This window comes from Kogia breviceps, chromosome 12 (assembly GCF_026419965.1).
Source record: "Kogia breviceps isolate mKogBre1 chromosome 12, mKogBre1 haplotype 1, whole genome shotgun sequence".
Classification (NCBI taxonomy): domain Eukaryota; kingdom Metazoa; phylum Chordata; class Mammalia; order Artiodactyla; family Physeteridae; genus Kogia; species Kogia breviceps.
Window position 1 is genome coordinate 62,548,703 of NC_081321.1, and position 24,804 is coordinate 62,573,506.

General features: G+C 35.3%; 1 protein-coding gene across 12 annotated transcripts in view; it reads right to left on the reverse strand.

Moving 5' to 3' along the window:
• OSBPL8 (oxysterol binding protein like 8) overlaps positions 1–24,804 on the reverse strand; it is a 163,869-nt gene that overhangs the window by 83,832 nt on the left and 55,233 nt on the right. For 5 of the 12 annotated variants that reach the window (XM_059081699.2, XM_067009778.1, XM_067009781.1 and 2 more), the window contains 2 exons: positions 15,695–15,731; positions 5,432–5,569 (listed from right to left, as the gene is read on the reverse strand). In XM_059081699.2, coding sequence (XP_058937682.1) covers positions 5,432–5,569; positions 15,695–15,731 — 175 coding nt within the window. The remainder of the gene's footprint in view (positions 1–5,431; positions 5,570–15,694; positions 15,732–24,804) is intronic. The other 7 variants (XR_010835844.1, XM_067009779.1, XM_059081702.2 and 4 more) reach the window with 3 other exon arrangements.

The following is a 24,804-nucleotide window of genomic DNA, read 5'->3' on the forward strand; positions in this document are numbered from 1 at the left end:
TAACACATGTATTCAAGAACACACTTGTTAATGTGTATATGTTCTCATATATGTTCAGAATTGACCCTAGAAATGTCTTCGCAAGGAAGGAGGAATTGCTTCGGTTCAAGAAGGAAACTGACTTCTAGGTCTCCTTTGGTCTATGAGCCACTCTACTGAAGGTACTCAGCATTAGTCACCTGAGATTTTATTAACAATGTCTAAAATTGTCACCCTGGGGAATCTGGTATGATATCTTCACAATAGTATACTCTCTGTTAAAGAAAATCCCCCTTTAAAGTTTTCTGTTAAGTTACAAGTATTAGACATAGACCCATCACTCCACGTTTAATGATGCCAGAGCATTCAAGGTGAAGGGACTTCACAGGTTTAAGAGAATTTACTAAAGGATAAGAGAAACACAATACTAAGTGTAGACATTTTAATTCAAGCCTAGATAAACCAAACATGGCCTAAATTAACTTTGATAAAACTGACTGAGCAGGTAAAACTTTTAGTTTTCAAAGTTTTTAAATTTTAAACACAAAAGTTAGTTTGAAATGGATTCATATAAGTTTTGGCACAGCCACATTTTACATTCTCTCACAAAGCACTACAATTGAAAGATGGTTTTTAAAAAATAAAACTGTGAAAATAGCTTTTTATGACCAGAGAAAGAAAACGTAGCTACAGATAAAATTTGGTAACTCATCAAGCTTTGGTAATAATCTCAAACGTGATCCAGAGGGACTAGAGCATCTGTCTGTGAGATGAGCTATAATTTAGTCTCTAGGCTGCCTTAGCATTGTCCTTATTCAAAAGTACAGGGAAAAGGGAGACAACAAGCCTAATTAATCTATAAGTCTTTCTTTCTTGATAAAAACCTGAAATATATTACATTCAAACAAGTCAGCCTAAAACAAATACCATCCTACCTAAGAGACTGTAATCATACTTAAGTTAAAACTACTTTGAAGTAAACTGGTACTTAGTTTTCAAACGGGGAAAAAGTTTTGGCAAATAATTCATCATCATAATCTAAACAGATAACAAATGAAAGATTATCTTGATGTGTGTGGGTGGGCTTTAGCGAGGAAAGCCAGAGTCTCCCTAGTTCCTCCCCCAAAAAAGAAAAAAAAATCCTAAAATGATGTAAGGAAACCACAGTGTAAAAAAATAAACTTAAGTTGTTTTTAAGGGAAAGTGACCCACATTAAATTGGTATGAATCAATATGTATACAGGAGACTCAGCCAGAAAACAAGAACAATGAGAATCTTTGCCATTCTAAAGCACTCGCAAAACATAAATTTCTATCACCATACCCTGTATAAAACAGAAAAAGAAAATAGCTGATCTGTAATTCACTCCAGTATAGTTGAATAGTTAACGACTATGGGCTTTCACAGTCCTGAATTTGAAACCTGCCTCTGACACTTACTAGTTTTGTGAATTTGAACAAATTTCTTAACATCCCTAATCCTCAACTGCCTCACTTGTAAAGCAGACATAGTAACTGTGCCTATATCTTGTGGGGTTGTTTCAAAAGTTAAATATAATTCGGCATATAAACCTTTTAGTATAATAGCCAAACTCAGTAAGTGCTCAATAAATGGTAGCTATTAGTATGAGTCCAGCAAATATCAGCAAAATGAATGTCATTCTAAATGAATGAATGAGTGAATGAATGAATCAATCAATCTGTCTGTCTGCCTGGTCATCCACTTTCTCTCGTTAGCAAACACAGGAACAATATGACACGTGAGGTTTATGTTAGAGAAGGGGCTTCTAGCACATGAAGATGACCTCCAAAATTCCATTTATTCATTAAAAAATGAGCCTATAAGCTTCACAGTGGCAGGAACCAGCACATAACAGGTACTCAATAAAGACATTTATTCACATATTCACTTATTAAACATAAAAGTACCTACTATGTTGCAGGTACTATGCGAGGCATGGGGGAATATATAGTTTTAAATATATATATATGACAAAGACATTTATTTATGCTCAACAACTCTCCTCCTTTTACACTAACCTACAATGATTTTATCAGTTCAGTATTTGTCTATAAGGGAGACCTTGCCCCTACAGCCACTTAACACAGTGCTTCCAAGTCATCTACTGATCCTGGCATTTCCTCCTACAGATCCTACCCCTCCACCAAAGCAGTCCACCAAGCTCATCCACCAAACTCCACTCCCTTGCCAGCATCCCACACTCACTCTGCCACCATTCTTTTGTTGCATACACCAAGCAAAGCCTAACGTTACAGAAGAAAATCCCATACTAGGTCACACTGATACCAACCTAAATGCTACTTGGCAATCCCACTATCATGGTTCCTCCACTTTCTAGCTGTATTCCTAGTCCAGTCGATCCCTTAATCTTCACAATGGATCCCATCTCTGATGCCTTCTCTGAGAACCTGCCCTATTAATTCTCCTTTCTACTATACTGTTTCTCTCTACTGACTTACTCCTGGGTTGTACAGGAGTACAACTCCTGGCAGAATTAGAAAATCACTATTTTTCCACCCTAATGTTGTTTTCCACCCTAATTGATCTTGATCATCAAAGAGTACTTACACCTTTAGGTGGAAAGTTGATGGGGAACAGAATATTTACAGGGTGCCAACTGTCTTTTAGTTTCAGGTTATAAGGGGAGAAAAGATGCAACTTTCAATTGAAGAGGATCAGGCTGCCACCACCTGAACCTACTGATCAATCTCACATCACTAATAGTGGGACAATCGTATGTTGAGTGAATTCTCATGCGAGGCAGCATGAAGTGGTACACATCCCCTAGAAAACAATCTTGCCAAAAATGTTCAACCTGAATGTAGTCAAGCCTTTGCATTTAACTTCCAGTTCACAGAAAATACAAAAGACAGGGGGAAACAAATAAAACAATACTGCAAGGAGGCAATCAAATCCAAAAGGTCAAACACTCTGTAGGGACACTGACCTAGTTTCTTAAAAAAGTCAAAGGCACAAGAGAAAATAAGAGTAAACAAGGAGGCTCTTTGGGATTAAAGGAGATATAATTATGTAACAACCAAATGCAATGCATGAACTTTTCTTGGATCCTGGTTTCAAGAAGCTTATTGCAAAAAACTTGGGGACAATTGGGGAAATTTAAGTTTGAGCTAGGTGTTAGCTTATGTTAAATAATTATCATTAACTTTGTTAGATCTAATAAAGGTTTTATGGTTATATAAAAAATGTTCTTAATTTTTAGAGATGGATTAAGTATTTGGGGGTACAACATCATGAGGTCTATGATTTACTCCAAATATTCCAGCCCCACCCCCAAATAAATAGAATAAATCCAACAAAAGGTTAATAATTTCTTACATCTACTTGATGGATTTATTAGTGTTCATTGTACTATTCTCTCAAATTCCCTGTTTGCCTGAAAATGTTCGTGACACATGAAAGTACTTTTAATGATTAGTAACTAACCCTTTTGTTGCTTCATTAAATTCCAAGTTAAAGAATTCCTTTAAATATTCTAGTACACAGATATATGAATCAGATGAACCATATTTATTACAGTGAAAATTCTGGTGCACAGAACAAAAAAATCATGTAAGCTGCATCCTTTCAGAATTTTATCTTAATGAAGCTTATTTATATCATTGTGTACCATATCCATTTTCAAAAAAGCATTTAGAAACAAAAATGCTAACTTTCCAAAATATATTCAACAACCAAACAATAAATTTTAGCATAGTAGTAATTGTTTTTATCTTGTTAACGTTTTTCCAATTCCTGCAATGCTATATAAAAATGTCTCCATCTAACGCTTGACTAGAAAAACATTTTCCACCGGAATAAATTAGAAAATGATCATGTAACTTACTATTAACCAGTTAATATTCATTTAAAAATAAGTAACTAAAGACTACTTCAAGGAATAATTCATAAAGTAACAACACTAAAACCTGACTAACTATACACAGTATAACATAATTGTTAAGACTCTAAATTTTTAAAAATACTTGATAACCTAATTACGTATTTGCTTTCAAACACCAAATTTAAGTTCTTAGTTTTAAAAGCAGAAGTCTTTCCACCACAGTTACCAGTAGCACCACAGGAGAGTTCAAAGCATTTGATCAAATAAACTTTAGCTAAGAAGCAGAATTGAATATACAAAAGGTATCAATTATGAATTAGGAATTCCATAATCCCTGGAAGTCTCCAAGACTCTTTTAAAGGGTCTGCAAGGTCAAAACTAGTTTCATAATACTTTTTCGCTGTGTTGACATTTTCACTGAGTGCAAAAGCAATGCTGGGTAAGACCACTGGCACTTCAGCACATACCAAAGTAGAGGCACCAGACTGCAGTAGTAGTCACTGACTTCTTTACTGCCATGCACTTGCAGTAAAAGAAGGTCAGTTACACTTACAAATGTCCTCGATGAAGCTAGACATAAATTAAAGAGATTTGCAAAAACTGTAAAACAGTAGTTCTCAGCCAGAGACAATTTTGTCCCAGAAGGGACATTTGTCAAGATCTAGAGCTGTTTCTACCTGTCACAATCAGGAAAAATGCTATTGGCATCTAGTGCATAGTGGCCAAGGATGCTGCTAAATATCCTACAATGCATGGGATATCTCCCCTCAACAAAGAACTATCCAGCCCCAAATGACAATAGGGCCAAGGTTGAGGGGCCCTGAGGGAAAAGAATACTACTCTTCTCATTCTCACTCAACTTTTTTTTGGTGGGGGAGAGGGGGACAGTTATTTTTCATAAAAATATTTTAATCATATTAACCTGTGATAGGTTTATTATTTAATTTTAAATGAATTAAGAGTAAACATTTTAAACAAACTGTTACATATAAAATAAGCTACAGGATTTATTATATGACACAGGGAATGTAGCCAATATTTTATAATAAATATAAATGGAGTATAACCTTTAAAAATTGTGAATCACTATATTGTACAGCTGTAATGTGCATAATATTGTATGTACATCAACTATACTTCAATTAAGAAAACAGTAAACTTTTTTTAAGGTTTTAGTTTTAATTTACAATACAGTAAGTATCAAGAGGTTACCTAACCCACATAAACGGAAGTTCTTTGGGGGCTTCAGTAATCTTTGACAGTACAAAGGAGTCCTGAGACCAAAAAGTTTGAGAATCACTGAATTAGAAGAATGATACAACTAACCAAATATGTTGGAGAATATAAGGGGAATTAAATGACTCTAAAGGACAATGCACTCATTTTAAGAGTATTATGAATGATCAAAACAAACATAAACCTTTTATAAAACCAAACAGTCCAAAAGAAAAGTCATGATAGACCCCCTTATGTCATTTTCTCCCTAAACACACACACACACACACACACACACACACACACACACACACACACACACACACCCCACACCATCAAAAACAAAAAAAAACATTAAAAGTACAACTCCTTACCCTGGCTATGAGGACTTGCTGGACTAAAAGATGGCTGATACAAATCTTTGGTTGGCGTTGGAAAAGCTTCTTTCCCTTGGCGCTGACTCATCTTTCCTGGTGTCAGGTGTTGAGTATCGTCACTGTTTGCTACCACAGCTCAAGGAAAGAGAGGAAAAAGAATTAGTACTTAATTCATAGATTTACATAATGGCATAGTTAATAACATGGAATAGAACTACGACTGAAATGGCCTCAGTGGTTATATTCATTTTACCAACTCAATACTTTAATAAATTAATGTAATTGTTTTATTTTTAGTTTGTTATCAATTCAAAAGGAATTTATAGGTATGAGTCAAATTATACAAATTACAGATCTCATAAAACTGAAAGTACATATTCTGATAATGAAAGTACTCCAAGGTTTACTGTCAACCTTTCATTGTGTTATTAACTCTATATATTTGCCAATAGAGCAGTAAGCAAAAGACAATGCCATTTCACAGAATACAAATGGTCAGTAAACATATGAAAAGATAGTCAACCTCATTAGTAATGAGAAAAAAATACAAATTATAGCAGTATAAAATGGTATTTTATATTCACTAGAATTTCTACTCTAATTTCTAATTTTCATGGAAATTAGGTGTGATTCTTGCTTTAGAGATGGGGAAACTTTAGGTTCAGAGATTGTCTTGCCTAAGACTAAGTAACAGAGGTAAGATTCTAACTCAGAACCATTTGGTTCAAAGTCTGGTCTCAAAAGCTTGCTGTCCCAACAATCAATCTAGTGTTTAAGGCTGCTATTCACCCATTTGACCAAGCTATTAATAAAGGAGAGCAATGCCCAGTTCCAGAGAGGACAGAAAAGAGAAAAAGTACTCATTGAAGGAGTAGGGCAAATCGTGAGCAAATCCACAGTGCCCCAGGATCTCCATCTTTTCATTTTATATAATTGCTTTTCTCAGTCTATGAAAACTTTAGTTTTATCTTGAGAGAGGATGATTCTGTCTTCAGTCTAGATGTAATTTTAAACTTGAGAACTTAATATTCACATTTTAAATCACCATATCTTTTAAATTTGGTTGTTTTAACGTTTTCAAATTGTGATAAAGTTATCAAAATTATATTTTAGCTCCTTAAATTTTAAAGTAAAAACTCAAAATACTTTCACTTATCATCCAAGTAAAGATATAAAAAAATTTATTTTCCCATCAAGTCCATAAAAAAGAATCCTAATACTGATGACTACTAAATTTTTATCTCCTCCTAAACTCAAAAACTCACATATCCAACTACCTGCCTTACAATCACCTCTATTATTTTACAGACATCTCAAGTTTATCCAGAACCGTTCTTGCCTTTCTTTATCCTCCAAACCTGTCTCTCTCCCATCTGTTAATGGAATCACTATTCCCCTCCCTCACTTTCTCAGGCCAAAAACCTTAGATGTATTCTTTGATTTTTTTTTCTTTCTTTCACATTTCATATCCAATTCATCTGTGAGATCTTTATACTCTATCTTCAAAATTTATCTGGAATCCTCCTACTTCTCCTCACTTCCACAACCATCACCCTGTTCCAAGCCCCCATTACCACCATTATCACAGCAGGAGATTTCTACTTGGTCTCCAGACTTAGCATCTTGCTCCCTGCCTTGTGTAGAGTTCATTCTCTATACAGAAGCCTGAGTAATCTTTGTAAACCACAGATCAGATTTGTATTAAGGAGAAATATCCACAATGGCTTTCCATTATATTTGCAATAAATTCCATGGCTTAAGGATTCAACAGTCTGGCCCCTGCTTATCCTTCCAACCTCATTCTCTACTACTCTCCTCTTTATTCACTTGGCTCCAGCCATAATGGCCTTCTTGGTATTCCTCAAACATGCCATCTTGCCCCAGTGGCAGCCCTTATGTCTTTTTTCCCTTCTACCTGGTACCCCAGATCTTCATATTATTGACCACTCTTATCATCTGTTGTCTGTGTTCAAATGTCATCTCTTTAGAAAAGCCCTTCATTGTGTTTTTTGATAAGTCAGTTCCTAATTTTAATATAATACAATTTATCAATTCTGGCTTTGGTTTTTTTTTTTTAGTTAGTGCCCATTTTACCACAATTATATTCTATCACTTTACCTTACCTGATTTTCACTGTAGTTCTTATCAGTATTGGCAATTATATTATATCATTTATTTGTCTGTTATCTGCCTTCTACATGAGACCATAATTTCCATGAGAAGGGAGTTTTTTCTGCCTTATTTTTCCATAAATCCTCAAGTCCCAGTGCGATTCTGGCATACTGAAGGTGTTCAAAAGAATTTTGTTGAAGGAATCAAATCAACAAATTTTATATTTATGAAACTTCATTATCATAAAGTATATGGTAGCTTATTCAGTTACTAAATCCAATATCCATTTAATACCTAAAAATTATTACTGAAATTTAAAATGTATGGTACTGGGGCTTCCCTGGTGGCACAGTGGTTGGGAGTCTGCCTGCCGATGCAGGGGACACGGGTTCATGCCCCGGTCCGGGAAGATCCCACATGCCGCGGAGCGGCTGGGCCCATGAGCCACGGCTGCTGAGCCTGCGCGTTCGGAGCCTGTGCTCTGCAACGGGAGAGGGCACAAGGGTGAGAGGCCCGCATACCGCAAAAAAAATTTTAAAAATAAAAAATAAAAAAGTAAATAAATAAATTAAATGTATGGTACTGATATAGAGAGAGACAAATTGATCTAAAGACCTTAACAGAGAACTCTCAGAGACACACCCATGCATATGTGGAGTGTGTATATATGCTAGAGGTAGGAAAGACTACGCAATTAATAATACTAATACTAGGAAAATTGGTCCTCTATGTTGGAAAAATAGGTCCCACTCTCATACCACACACAAAGAATATTTTTTATGAAATTATATACATAAATGCAAAAAGCAAAACTTGAAAGCTTTTAAAAGAAAATTTAAGAGAATATCTTTATAAATTTGGGGTAGGAAATGATTCCTTTAAAGAGGAAACCTTTAAAACCCACATACCTATGGTAAACTAATCTATGACAAAGGAGGCAAGGATATACAGTGGAGAAAAGACAGCCTCTTCAATAAGTGGTGCTGGGAAAACTGGACAGCTACATGTAAAAGAATGAAATTAGAACACTCCCTAACACCATCCACAAAAATAAACTCAAAATGGATTAGAGGACTAAATGTAAGACCAGACACTGTAAAACTCTTGGAGGAAAATATAGGAAGTACATTCTTTGACATAAATCACAGCAAGATCTTTTTTGATCCACCTCCTAGAGTAATGGAAATAAAAACAAAAATAAACAAATGGGACCTAATGAAACTTAAAAGCTTTTGCACAGCAAAGGAATCCATAAACAAGACAAAAAGACAACCCTCAGAATGGAAGAAAATATTTGCAAACGAATCAACAAAGGATTAATCTCCAAAATATACAAACAGCTCATGTAGCTCAATATTAAAAAAACAAACAACCCAATCCAAAAATGGGCAGAAGACCTAAATAGACATTTCTCCAAAGAAGACATACAGATGGCCAAGAAGCACATGAAAAGCTGCTCAACATCACTAATTATTAGAGAAATGCAAATCAAAACCACAATGAGTTATCATCTCACACCAGTTAGAATGGGCATCATCAGAAAATCTATAAACAACAAATGCTGGAGAGGGTGTGGAGAAAAGGGAACCCTCTTGCACTGTTGGTGGGAATGTAAACTGAGACAGCCACTATGGAGAACAGTATGGAGGTTCCTTAAAAAACTAAAAACAGAATTACCATATGATCCTGCAATCCCACTACTGGGCATATACCCAGAGAAAACCATAATTCAAAAAGACACATCCACCCCAATGTTCATTGCAGCACTATTTACAATAGCCAGGTCATGGAAGCAACCTAAATGCCCATTGACAGACTAATGGATAAAAAAGATGTGGTACATATATACAATGGAATATTACTCAGCCATAAAAAAGGAACAAAATTGGGTCAGTTGTTGAGACATGGATGGATCTAGAGACTGTCATACAGAGTGAAGTAAGTCAGAAAGAGAAAAACAAATATCTTATATTAACACATATATGTGGAACCTAGAAAAATGGTACAGATGAACTGGTTTGCAGGGCAGAAATAGAGACACAGATGTAGAAAACAAACGTATGGACACCAAGGGGGTAAAGCGGCAGGGTGGTGGTGGTGGTGGTGTGATGAATTGGGCTATTGGGATTGACATGTATACACTGATGTGTATAAAACTGATGACTAATAAGAACCTGCTGTATAAAAAAATAAATAAAATTAAATTAAAAAAATTTTTTAAAGACACAACAACGCACTAACCAAAAAAGAAAGAAAAAAATTAAGAATTAATCTAATCAAAAGGTATAAAGAAATCAAAAAAAACAAGAGAAGGTATTTGCAACACATATAGTTAACAAAGAGCTGGTATCAGAATACATTAAAAAAAAAAAAAACAACTCCTATAAGTCAATTAGAAAAAGACCAAAACTGCAAAGGAAAAATGGGAGGATGCATCGAAAAGAATGCCTGAGAATAAACTTAACCAAGGAGGTGAAAGACCAGTACACTGAAGACTGTAAAACACTGAGGAAAGACATTGAAGAAGACACACACAAATGGAGAGATACACCATGCTATGGATTGGAGGGATAGTATCAAAATGTCCTTTCTACCCAAAGCAAGCTACAGACAATGCAATCCCTCTCGAAATTCCAATGGTATTTGTGAGGAACCGCACAAGACCCTGAGTAGCCAAAGACATCTTGAGAAAGAACAAAGCTGGAGGCATCACACTCCCTGATCTCAAATTATATTACAAAGCTAAAGTAATCAAAACACTGTGGTATTGGCATAAAAAGGGACACATAGATCAATGGCACAGAATAGAGAGCCCAGAAATAAACCCACACATATATGGTCAATTAATTTATGACAAAGAAGCCAAGAATATACAATGGGGAAAAGGTCAGTCTCTTTAATAAATGGTGCTGTGAAAACTAGACAGGATACAAAAGGATGAAACTGGACCACTTACTTTCTGACAAAAAAATTAACTCAAAATGGATTAAAGACTCAAATTTAAGATCTGAAACTATAAAACTCCTAGAAGAAAACTGGAAGTGACCTTCTTTTTTTCTTTTTTAAAAAATTTTATTTATTTATTTTTGGCTGTGTTGGGCCTTCATTGCTGCACGCAGGCTTTCTCTAGCTGTGGCGAGCAGGAGCTGCTCTTCGCTGCGGTGCATGGGCTTCTCATTGTGGTGCACGGGTTTCTCATTGTAGTGGCTTCTCTTGTTGCAGAGTACAGGCTCTAGGTGCATGGGCTTCAGTAGTTGCAGCACGCAGGCTCGGTAGTTGTGGCTCACGGGCTCAAGAGCATAGGCTCATTAGTTGTGGCACACGGGCTTAGTTGTCCACAGCATGTGGGATCCTCCCGGACCAGGGCTTGAACCCATGTCCCCTGCATTGGCAGGTGGATTCTTAGTCACTGCTCCACCAGGGAAGTCCTTGGAAGTGAGCTTCCTGACATCAGTCTTGGCAATGATTTTTTAGATTTGACAGCAAAAGTAAAGGCAATAAAAGCAAAAATAAACAAGTGAAACTACATCAAACTAAAAAGCTTCTGCACAGCAAAGGAAACCATCAATACAATTAATGGAATAAAATGCTTGCAAATCATATATCTGATAAGGGGTTAATATCCAAAATATATAAAGAACTCATATAGCTCAATAGCCAAAAGGTACATGAAAAGATGTTCAACATCACTAATTATCAGGGAAATACAAATCAAAACTACAATGAGGTATCACCTCACACCTGTTAGAATTGCTATTATCAAAAAGACAAGAAATAACAAGTATTGATGAGGATGTGGAGAAAAGGGAACCCTTTTGCACTGTTGGTGGGAATGTAAATTGGTGCAGCCATTATGGAAAACAGTATGTAGGTTCCTCAAAAAGTAAACCTATATAGAACTACCATATGATCCAGCAATTCCACTTCTGGGTATTTATCCAAAGAAAATGAAAACCCTAATTTGAAAAGATATACACATTCCATGTTCACTGCAGCATTATTTACAATAGCCAAGATATGGAAACAACCTAAGTGTCCATCAATGGAAGAATGAAATCTTTTCATTTGTGGCAACATGGATGGACCTTCAGAGCATTATGCTAAGTGAGATAAGTCAGAGAAAGACAAATACCATATGATCTCCTTTATATGTGGCAGCTAAACAAATAACCAAGAACAACAACAAAACCTGAACTCACAGATACAGATAACAAATTGGTGGTTTGCCAGAGAGGGGGACGGGGTTGTGCTTGTGCAAAATGGGCCAAAAGGTACAAACTTCCAGTTATAAAATAAATAAGTCATGTGTATGTAATGTACAGCATGGAGACTAGAGTTAATAATACTGTATTGCATATTTGAAATTGACTAAGAGAGTAAATCTTTTTTAAAATTGAAGTACAGTTGATTTACAATGTTTCAGGTGTACAGCAAAGTGATTCAATTATATATCTATATGTATATAGATATCTACCTATCTATCTATATTCTTTTTCAGATTCTTCTCCATTATAGGTTATCAAAAGAGTAAATCTTAAAGCTGTCATCACAAGAAAAAAAATTCTGTAACAATGTATGGTGATGGATGTTAAGTGGATTTATTGTGGTTATCACTTCAAAATATATACAAATATGGAATCATTATGTTGCACACTTGAAACTAATACAATGTTGTATGTCAATTATACCTCAATTTAAAATTTTTTAATTAAAAAAAAAGAAAAATGGTGGGAAAACGTGAACAGTTAGTTCATGGAATAAGAAATGCAAATGGCCAATAAATGTACAAAAAGATTTTCATACTCTTTAGCAGTCAGGAAAAAACAAATCAAGATCACAATGAAATAAATATTTTACACTCAGTAAAACTGAAAAAAATTACTAAGTCTGATAATGCCAAATACTGGTAAGAATGGGATCAATGAGCCATCTTAAGCATTGCTGGAAGAATATAAACTGATATAAGCACTTTGGAAAACCATTTAGAGCTTATAAAATTGAATTTCAGCATATCCTATAGGTCCAAAAATTCCACTCCTAGCTTTATAACTAGAAATACTCTTATATGTGTGTACCAATAGACAAAAATAAGATTCGTTCATAGCAACGCTGTTCATAATAGCAAAAATCAAAACAACTTAAATATTCATCAATTGAAAACAATATGGATTAATATATTGTGGTATAGGCATATAATAGAATAGTATATAGCACTAAAAACAGATGGTCTTTAACTATACCCAGTAACATGGCTGAATCTCGGAAATCCAATGTTAACTACAAAAAACAAGTCCGAGATGACCCAGCAAACCTTAGTGATACATATGTAACCTAAAAATAACCCCAAAAATCTATTTTTGAAAAAGCAAAGAATAATAAACAAAAAAATACAAATTAGTCATCACCCCTGGGGGGGTAGGCATAGGGAGAGGAAAGAGAAGAAGCACATAGATAGACATGAGGCATTTGTAGGATTCAAGTTCTTTAGTTGAATGGTAGGTTCAATATGTACTCACTGTATGATTATGCTTTATAATTTACATATGCTTCATATATTCTTTTATAGTATTAGTAAACTTAAGGCTAATTTAAATACATTATAAGAACAGCTAAAAGAATTAAAGTATGCTTTAGTATTCCATCAGAAAGACATACATATCTAAGTCTCGAATAACTTCACTATATAAAAAAGGAAAAGCGTAAACTTAGTTCTATTCACCCCTTTCTAACTCCTTATTGATTGAGGTATTACTGTTTATGATTTTGATAACCTTGAAATGAGAGGGCTTGTAGAAATAGCAATACACAGAATATATTTCCTTAAAAAAACCAGAAAGCTTTTTAAAATTTGTTTTCTCTCACCCCATTCACAAACATTAACTATACAGAAAATTTGCGTAATATAAAAATCATTTTGATGTCCTATATCATTTGCACAACAGTAGACTATTCACATATAAACTCAAGAAGGGCAGTGACTTTATTTTCATTTGTATCCTTTAGCATAAAACTGACAATAAATACTTACTAAATGCTTGGATCGATATTTGACCAATGAATCACTGCAGGATTCCAAAATAGTTTCTGGTAATTCAATCAACTGCCTAACCTTCTAAAGATATTAGCATTATAGTGCCCTCTCCTGGTTCTACTTTGTAGTCAAAGTAAAGCAAAGCAACCTACTTTGCTATTCACATTACTTTTAAATATGGTAAAAACTAATCACACTGGAATAATAGTAATATAATTAACATACTGTAACTTCTAAGAGAATATGATTCTATAACTACCATTCTTTCTGAATTCAACTCATCAATACAAAATCTGAAGACTATTACAAGCCTCAAAGTCTGGTGTTTGCTTTTAATCTAAGTGAAAACTAAGAAGTAAAGTAATTGTTTGAAGTCATACAAATCTCTATGAAAATCCTAAATATCCCCTTACAGATGGTATACCTTTTCTCAAATACATAAATAATTTGGATATGATCTTCATAGTTTTTTCATTCAATTGTACAGATCCTAATGAAGTACTATGTGAAATTACTTTTCACTCGAAAAGATATATGGTCTGCAGTAAATAATTATACAGCCTCAGTCTTTAAACAGTTGGTAGAGTACAATATAAACTCATCTCTACTATATGTTGTATATTTTAATTTACATATGCTTAAAATATATAACCACAATAAATTTCTAAAAATGCAATTCTATTTGTAAAGTTCAGCAGTGCCAATCAGTTCACCTGAGCCAACATCTAAATATATGAGGTAATTAAAGTAACTGAAAAATGCATTAAAAATATCTACCAGATATCACAAGTAAGGCTGAACAAGAAAGCATAAAAATATTTTGGGATTTGTATACCTTTTCTACTTTTAAATTTTACTATTCTAATAATGCTAGATGTATAATAAACAATATATTTAAAATACTATGAATTGTTGCAATTAGAATAAAAAAGGAATTTTAGCATATCACTTTAAATTACCTCTCTTTTTAGAAAACAAAATCACAAACATACTATAACCATTATTAGAGACAAACAGCAACTGATCTAGACCAAAGTATTTTACAACTAGAAGAAACTTTGCCATTATCTTGCTCAGTCTCTTTCTTTAGCCAATAAAAAAAATAAGCCCCAAAGTGGTGAACTGACTTACAACAGTCAATTATTTAGGAATAAATACTAAAACATCCTAAATTGATATAATTTCCACATTGGTCTTGAATAAAGTTAAAATCTTTGTCTGATTTATGACGCAGTAATATCTTAATTATTTGGTTAGACCTGAATTCAGTAAAATGATAGTTTCATTCTGATTTCTGAAAACCAGAAGATGACATATCGAACTAGCAACCAATTCTAACTCCTTAGATATTTAAGTTCTTAGCTTCATGCTCTTCATCTACAAAATTAATGCTTTATTAAATGATCTCTGAAGTTTCATTCACCTCAGTAATTCTATGACTTTTGTCACAAAGCTTTGAAATTATGTATTCATGGGTCTAACTTCCCTACTAGTATATAATGATCTTAAGGGCATGGCACATGTTTTATTCATCGTGTATCCCCTGAAGCTAGCACAGCGTCTGGTCAAAAAAAATTTTTTTGGACATAAATTTAAAGCGTGTATCTTCTAAATCCCTAGATAAAACAGGTCACTTATGAAATCACCAAAGTATACATAAAAACTTTTCATAACCAAATTATCTATTATGTAAAAATTCTGACAAAATAAGACAATATTTCTCACTTTCATATGGCAGTAAATTTGTTGTACTATATCCAGCCTCGGAGTACTCTGATCTATGTTTTGTGATGATTGTAGAAAGGATACTATAAAGAAGTATTAATTCATAATTTAGGAATTATAAATTTATAAATTATGAATTAGATAACTGGCTAAATAAATAATCCATATTCAGATAATCAAGATGTAAATATAGAAACACTATCAATCTCAGATGGACACTGACAACAGATGGGTACTGAATGATCATTTATATTCTTTACTTTATATTTCAATGCCTGGAAAGAAAAGTAGAAGACTTAATAACCAAAATGGAAATACCACAAGCCTTTTCTAAGTACACATCAAAATATTATCATGTCTCCAAACATGCCATTCAAACTTTAGCTACTTACTTGATGGCCCAAGGACATCTTTGCTATCACCAAGAAGCTTTTAATGCAGGGTAATTGAGCAGCAAACAAATACAATCCAAACCAGGGAGAAGCAAAATGTATCAGGATTGAAGCAGCAGTGAAACAAAAGGACAAGGAAAATAGCATTAGTTTATAAGTAGAAAGCACATGCATATCAATTCTAATAATCATAATTCACAAGGAATTTTTTTTCCACACATAAAAAGACCTTGGCTTAGGCATTATGTTTGTTTTAATTTTGGAAAATGAAAGTGGAAAGAGAAAAATGAAATCACTCAAGTATTTTGTTTTGAAAATTACTCAAGTGAAAAATTACTTTCAACTATAGTTCAAGATATGGGTTAGGAGTGATAAAAAATTATTTAGAAACGTAAAGGACAGCCAAAAAGTTATTCATTCTTTAAATTCAAGTGGCTTAAAAATATATAACACCCATGCACTATTAAATATTAGTTCTGCATGCCATGAAAGCACTTAACACTACACAGAAATTCAGGATGCTTCTACATAAAGAAAGGAGTTTACTGAGTGCTTATATTATGCCAAGCATATGCAAAAAGCTTTTACAGAGACATCAACAAAGTGGAACAAATTTTTTTCTCAAATGGCAAAAAAACAAAGAGTACTGATTAGAAGAACTATAAATTTTATTAAGTTAGACAAAACTTTCTTAGGACCCACTAATATCAAGCATATAATCTAGAGCTACTAGTCTCTAGGAAGTCAGAAGATCCAATTCTTAAATGATTAACTTGCAATCAACTAAAAGAAACAGGAAAAAGACTGCTAACCTTTGTCTAGTAACTATTTTAATAAACAGCATTACACTAAATGTCACCTACAGACAGGTGTTTTGGTCTCCCTTGGCAGGAACAGAGTCCTTAGCTCTCTCCTTCATTTCAAATACCAAACATGGAAATGAAGAAACAAACAAACAAAAAGTTCCCACCACTAATGACATTATTGTTTGGTCTAATTTAAAGGGAATGGGGAATCTTAATTGGTTTTGACAAAAAAAAAAAAAAAAAAGTAGCAGTTATTTGCTTTGCGGCTTCTGTTGTCTCCTGGGGGAAAAAAAAATCTTGGTCCTGTTATTTCTCTAAAGTGATGGTTATTTCACAATGCTTAAAATTATGTTCTAATGCCTTTAAAGGCATTTGCTCTATTCATTTTTTTCTATAGTTGTCCATTTAAATTCATTATTCTATAAACTGATTTCAGTTTCACAGATAAACGAAAAAAAATACAGCTGTAGTGACAACGAAATAATTGTGCTCAAATCCAAGCATGTGGGAAGAGATTAAAGTATTTGCGGCAGGCAACCTCCAAAATGGCCCCAGTGATCCCCACTTTTTGGTGTATAATCCCCTCTCTCTTTGAGCATATACTGGACTTGCTGAATCACTTCTAATGAACAGAAAATGGCAGAGGTAAAAGGATGTCATTTCCAAAATTAGACTGTAGCAAGACTATGACTTCAATCTTTTTTTTTTTTTTTTGCGGTACGCGGGTCTCTCACTGTTGTGGCCTCTCCTGTTGTGGAGCACAGGCTCCGGACGCGCAGGCTCAGAGGCCATGGCTCACGGGCCCAGCCGCTCTGCGGCATGAGGGATCTTCCCAGACCAGGGCGTGAACCCATGTCCCCTGCATCAGCAGGCGGACTCTCAACCACTGTGCCACCAGGGAAGCCCTATGACTTCAATCTTGTTTGTGGTCTCTTGCTCTCTCCTAGATAGATCATCCTGGGGAAAGCCAGCTGCTGCATCATGAGGCAACCCTGTAGAAAGGCCCATGAGGCAAAGGAACTGAGGTCTGTCCACAAACCCTAAGTGACCTTGGAAATGGCTCTCCCACCTCCCCTGACCCTCTCAGCGGCAGCTCCCGCCCTCCAGTAGCTTGATTGCAACCATATGAAAGATTTTGAGCTAGAGACACCTAGCAAAGCTGCTCTTAAATTCCTGACTCACTGAAATTGTAAGATAATAAATGCTTGTTTTTTACCATTTAATTTTGGGATGATTTGTTATATATCAATAAATAACTAATACAATATTGGAAAACTGAAGGAAGTTTGGAACCTGACAGAGACAACTATGACAAACTTTACAAATCCTTCATAGACATCTTTTAGAAATATCTTCCTGTACTGATATGAATAATTACCAGTTTCCCTGGATTTACCCGTAACTTCCTAAAGGAAAGCAATGATTCTAACCATATTTACATAGTTAAGAGTATTTAATTTCACAAGGGCCAGTCACATTTGAAGCTTTTGAGCTGGTCTTCTACTTAGGATAAAAGATCAAGTTCACTTTTATTGTACAGTTCTGTATGATATAATTCTCAGATTTTGTTGATTAAAAGCACTGTATCATCTTCTGTGCAGCTGTACTCCTTATATATTTACTCCCAGAAAATAATCCCTAGCATATACAACAGCTTCTGAACATTTATTTCAAATTATGCTTTCAACATTATATCCTCAGGCATATTGGTATCACACACATAAATCTGAATGTATTGTATTAATCCAATATTTTTCTCAGACTAAGGCACTGGAGAATAATCAAAGTAAACACTGCCTATTCTTATCATTGATCCATCATCCATCCATCCATCCAAATATTCATTGAGTACCTACTGTATAGACAGGTATCATTTTAGGCACTGAGAAATATAGCAGTGAACACAACAGACAAAAATCCTGTCCTTGTGGTAGTTATGTTCTAGTAGGGAAGATAAACAATAACATAATAAGTAAAATTTTGATGTATATTATATATAAATACTAAGGAAAAATAAGCAGAAAATGAAGACATAAAATATTAGGGAAGATGGAGTTAAAGTTTTAGATAGGGTGGCCTAAGAAGGCTTCACTACCAATGTGACTGAACAAAATAAGGATACTTACCATAAGGACTTAAAGGGGAAGAGTACTCCAGGGAGAGGAAGGAAAGTACAGAGTAGAGTACTTGGATAGCAAGACTGGAGTGTTTGGAGAATAGTGAAAAGGCCAGAGGGCTGGAAACAAGGCAAGTAGGAGAGTAGCAGATGAAGTCAAAGAAGTAAACAGCTGTAGAACTTTATAGGACCTAGTCAAGGCTTCTGTTTTATTCTGGATGAAATAGGGAGCCACTGGACGGTTCTGAGAAAAGGAGTAACATACATGATTATGTTTTAACAGGACTGCTCTGGCTGCTATGTTGAGAATAGACCAGAGGGAAAAGGGTATTATCAGTTCAGAGGTTACTGCAATAATATAGGGGAGAGATGAAGGAGACTTGGACCAAGATGGGAGCAGTGACAGTGATGAGAAGTAGTTAAGTTCTAAATATATTTTGAAGGTAAGGACAACAGGATTTCCAAACAGGCCAAGCATGAGGTAAAAGAAAAAAAGGAATCAAAATGATGTCAAGTGTTGGAGTCTGAGCACCTGGAAGGATGAACTGCCATAATCTGAGATGGAAAAGACAGTGAGACAAGCTAGTTTACAGGGAGAAATATAGGTACAAACATCCCTTGGTATCCAGAGAGAACTGGTTCCAAGACACCTCCCACCCCCACTCCACCACAATACCAAAATCTGTGGATGCTCAAGTCCCTTATATAAAATGGTATAGTATCTGTATATAACCCATGTATATCCTCCTATATACTTTATATCATCTCTAGATTACTTATAATATCTAATTCAAAGTAAATGTTATGTAAATAGTTGTAAATACAATGAAAATGCTATGTAAACAGCTTATAGCATGTGGCAAATCCAAGTTTTGCTTTTTGGAACTTTCTGGAATATTTTTCCCCCAAATATTTTCCATCTGCTGTTGGCTAAATCTGTGGACACAGAACCCTCAGATACAGAGGGCCAACTGTAGCTCAGTTTGGAATAGATTAAGTTTGAAATGCCTGTCAGACATCTAAGTCAAAATGTCAAGTAGGCAGCTAGACACACAGACCTGTACAGGGAAAGGTTTAGGTTGGTAAGAAAATAGTATAAATTATGGTATGTGTGATAGTTAGGGTATATGGTCTGAATGGTTTCATCACAGGAGACTGAAAAATGCCACAGGATAAAAGAACAGCCTCCAGAAAACATATATTATAATGGAACAACAGAACTAAGAATTAAGCTGAAATACTACAAATAGAAGCAGAAACACAATGAAAAATAAGTTTCACTTCAAAAACCTTTCCCAGAAGGATGTGGATAAAAAGGCATTAAGTTGAGATGCAAGTGAAATCATGCTACCAAAATTATTTGCAAGTGATGCTAACTGGGAAACAAGATATAAGTAATTGAAGATTACATATTTATTTTACCAAGTAACTGACATCACTGAAGTCTTCTACACACTGCTGAACTGCACACTACACTTCTTATTCTTACTGATTTTAGGACTGGGCCTAATTTGTGCAGTTCCATGTTGTATAACCCATGAATAGACTATGTGGAAGTATTGATGTGGAAGTGCTCTATACAAGTACCTTTTAAGATATTTTAAAAAGTTAAACGCTAGACACTCTTCTTGGCTTTTGTTAGAGAACCAAAATACTACTAGAATTTCAAAGAATCCAGGAACTTTCTCCTCAGCTTGTTCAGAAAAAGAGCATTTAAGGTATGACAGAAACATTTTCTCTCTCTGAGCAACTTATCATGTTTACAATTATCCCTTGAACAATGTCCATACAGTCATCTCAAATTTTTTATCATATAAATAAATTTTCTACTTTGGCAGAAAGCATGAGCTGAAAAATAATAAAATAGTAACATGCCTAGAATTTTTCTACTTAGTATTCAATAGCATTCTACCAGTACTTTAAATAAAAGCATGAAATATAGCCATTATCTAAATCTTTACTGATTTTAGTCTACAAATATCAGGAAACGAACATAATACAAAAAATTTTTGTGATTTTACTTTAATGTACTTCTAAATATTTGCCATGCCATCTATAATTAGCATAAAACTTGTGATCTTTAAGAAATGTAAAGGAAGAGGTAGAAGTTCATAATCACACCCTTCAACCTGAGAAACCCCTCAGTCCTGAGCAATCCAGGACAGATGGCCACCCTATATATATAATACAGAAACAATACCATGAGGTCTATAGCTTGATTTCATTGCCTTAAGCACGGCACTGCCCTGTTTTATTGATTTGACTTACCTGTTGAGCTTAAGAGAAAGTACAAATAGCTTATCAAGCACTGATATGAGTAGAGCTTAAAAATAAAATTTGAAGCAGATGGCACCTCTTCCCCCAATACAGTTGATCAAGTTGTACTCAGAGAAGCAATCCTACTTCAGTGGGCTCTCGGAAGCCACAATTCTGAAGAAGAATTATATAAAACATCTGAAGAGTGCTTGGACTTCCCTGGTGGTGCAGTGGTTAAGAATCCACCTGCCAATGCAGGGGACACAGGTTCGAGCCCTGGTCCAGGAAGATCCCACATGCTGTGGAGCAACTAAGCCTGTGTGCCACAACTACTGAAGCCCATGCACCTAGAGCCCATGCTCCGCAACAAGAGAAGCCACCTCAGTGAAAAGCCTGCACAGCAACACGAAGAGTAGCCCCCACTCGCTGCAACTAGAGAAAGCCAGCACACAGCAGTACAGACCCAGTGCAGCCAAAAAAAAAAAAAAAAAAAAGTAGAATAATTTTTTTAAAAAACAGAAAATTTTTAAAAAAAGAAGAATGTTCTACTTAGTGTTATCTTTGGCTCTTAGAGTAAGAAACTTCAATGAGGGATCTACAACGCAGCTGAGATCTGTTTGTTCTTTAAACAGGAGTCATCACTCTACACTTAAATGAATTTTTTTCATGTTCCTGCAATCATTTGCAAAAAACACATGTGCACATTTTGTCCCTGAGTTTTACAGGAGAGATTTTAAGGGAATATTTTTCTGGAACTAGAGTTTATCGCTGTTAGAGAATATGATCTGATCTGCCAGGCAGTTACATTTTTGATACAGCAATTCCACCACTAGGAATGTATACTAAAAGATGTGTTCAAGGATATTTATCACATCATTTATAGTAATCTACTTAAAACAGGGAATTAAGTAAATAATAATACACTCACATAATATAATACTATGTAGTCATTATAGTTTGCTTTTTTTCAGGGACTGAAAAACATTCATTATATATTGGCTTTTAAAAGTGTTATACTAAATCACTTTGCTATACAGCAGAAATTAACACAACATTGTAAATCAACTATACTTCAGTAAAATAAAATATTTTTTAAAGTAGGTTATAAAGAAGTTTGTATGATATAACTCCACTTTTATGAAATTTCCTGTGTAAGATATACACATATGAACACATATATGCCACCAAAATAAAAACAGTGGTTACCTCTAGAAGGTAGAATTTTTATTATATTTTTCTTTATTGTTTAAATATGCCACATTGGTATGCATTATTTTTATATTAAAAAAAAGTAAATCTATTTACATATTGGAAAAATGAAAATGCAATTTTCAAAGTGATCTTTTCGATCTATATTAGCTATGTTTTATAATGGCATAATCATCTATGATTAAACATAGTGAAAAATATATTTTAAGAATCTAACTTGAAATCCTAAAATAAATACAAAAATGTTGACATTTTGAACATTATACCATATATTACTCTCTGTCTCTTGAACTTCAGCAACTTCTGTAAATGGCAAAATCTAAAAAAAAAGACAAATTCTCTCAGGAGTGATTTAATTTCGTATACCTGAATCTGAATCTAGAGAGCACGCACAGTTTATCAAATGAATTAAGTGGTGCATTAATCTTTTAAAAAGTAGCAAAAAAAAAAAGTGCAATAGTATGTTTACCAGTATCTGTACACTGGAAACTAAATCCTTAAAAAGAAATCCCAAGGCTTCAGGAAATTACAATCAATCTGCCAACCCGTGAAGTCTTCTCAGACATGTTCTGGGGCTTTTTCACAGTTCTTATCCTCCTTGCATATATTTAATTATAAAAGCCATTCCACCATGCAAGCCCTCTCCTCCTTTCCACGCAAGCCCTCTTCTCCTTTAGTTTATAAATTACTCCACTGCTCTGGCTTCCTTTCTCCTAATTTCCTACCTCCACTTGGTCTTCCAAGTCAATAAATGAGTGACCTTAACCAATGCTCAATCCTCAACTATTTGTTGTTTTCTCTCAACCTGCTCTCTTCCTGAAGATTCCATTCTTAATCAAGGCTCATTTGCTACCTTTATTCAGACAACTTTCAAGTTTCTTCTTCAGAGCTAGTCTATCTCCAAAACTTCATCCCAACATATTCCTACCTGTATGTTCGGACATTATTGCAAATTAACTTCTGGTTCTAAAATTCTGTTAATAGGCCCTGAACCAAGATGGTGGAGTAGAAGGACATGCACTCATTCCCTCTTATGAGAGCACCACAATCACAACTAGCTGCTGGACAATCATCGACAGGAAGACACTGGAACTCACCAAAAAAGGTACCCCACATCCAAAGACAAAGGAGAAGCCACAATGAGACGGTAGGAGGGGCGCAATCGCAGTAAAATCAAATCCCATAACTGCTGGGTAGGTGACTCACAGACTGGAGAACACTTATACCACAGAAGTCCAGCCACTGGAGTGAAGTTTTGAGCCTCACGTCAGGCGTCCCAACTTGGGGGTCCGGCAGCGGGAGGGGGAATTCCTAGAGAATGAGACTTCCAAGTCTAGTGGGATTTGACTGCAGGACTTCGACAGGACTGGGGGAAACAGAGACTCCACTCTAGAGGGAACACACAAAGCAGTGTGCGCATCGGGACCCAGGGGAAGGAGCAGTGACCCCAGGGGAGACCCAACCAGACCTACCTATAAGTGTTGGAGGGTCTCCTGCAGAGGCAGGGGGTGGTTGTAGCTCACTGAGGGGACAAGGACACTGGCAGCAGAGGTTCTGGGAAGTACTCCTTGGTGTGAGCCCTCCCAGAGTCTGCCATTAGTCCCACCAAAGAGCCCAGGTAGCCTCCAGTGTTGGTTTGCCTCAGGCCAAACAACCAACAGGGAGGGAACCCAGCCTCACCCATCAGCAGACAAGCAGATTAAAGTTTTACTGAGCTCTGCCCACCAGAGCAACAGTCAGCTCTACCCACCACCAGTACCTCCTATCAGGAAACTTGCACAAGCCTCTTAGATAGCCTCATCCACCAGAGGGCAGACAGCAGAAGCAAGAAGAACTACAATCCTGCAGCCTGTGGAACAAAAACCACATTCACAGAAAGACAGACAAGATGAAAAGGCAGAAGGCTATGTACCAGATGAAGGAACGAGATAAAACCCCAGAAAAACAACTAAATGAAGTGCAGATAGGCAACCTTCCAGAAAAAGAATTCAGAATAACGATAGTGAAGATGATCCAGGACCTCAGAAAAAGAATGGAGGCAAAGATCGAGAAGATGCAAGAAATATTTAACAAAAACCTAGAAAAATTAAAGAAGAAACAAACAGCGATGAACAGTACAATAACTGAAATGAAAAATACACTAGAAGGAATCAATAGCAGAATAACTGAGGCAGAAGAACATATAAGTGACCTGGAAGACAGAATGGTGGAATTCACTGCTGTGGAACAGAATGAAGAAAAAATAATGAAAAGAAATGAAGACAGCCTAAGAGACCTCTGGGACAACATTAAACGCACCAACATTCGCATTATATGGGTCCCAGAAGAAGAAGAGAGAGAGAGAAAGAACCAGAGAAAATACTTGAAGAGATTATAGTCAAAAACTTCCTTAACATGGGAAAGGAAATAGCCACCAAAGTCCAGGAAGTGCAGCGAGTCCCATACAGGATAAACCCAAGGAGAAACATGCCAAGACACATAGTAATCAAATTGACAAAAATTAAAGACAAAGAAAAATTATTGAAATCAGCAAGGGAAAAACAACAAATAACATACAACGGAACTCCCATAAGGTTAACAGCTGACTTCCCAGCAGAAACTCTACAAGTCAGAAGGGAGTGATATACTTAAGTATATCATGATATACATAATATACTTAAAGTGATGAAAGGGAAGAATCTATAACCAAGATTACTCTACCTGAAAAGGATCTCATTCAGATT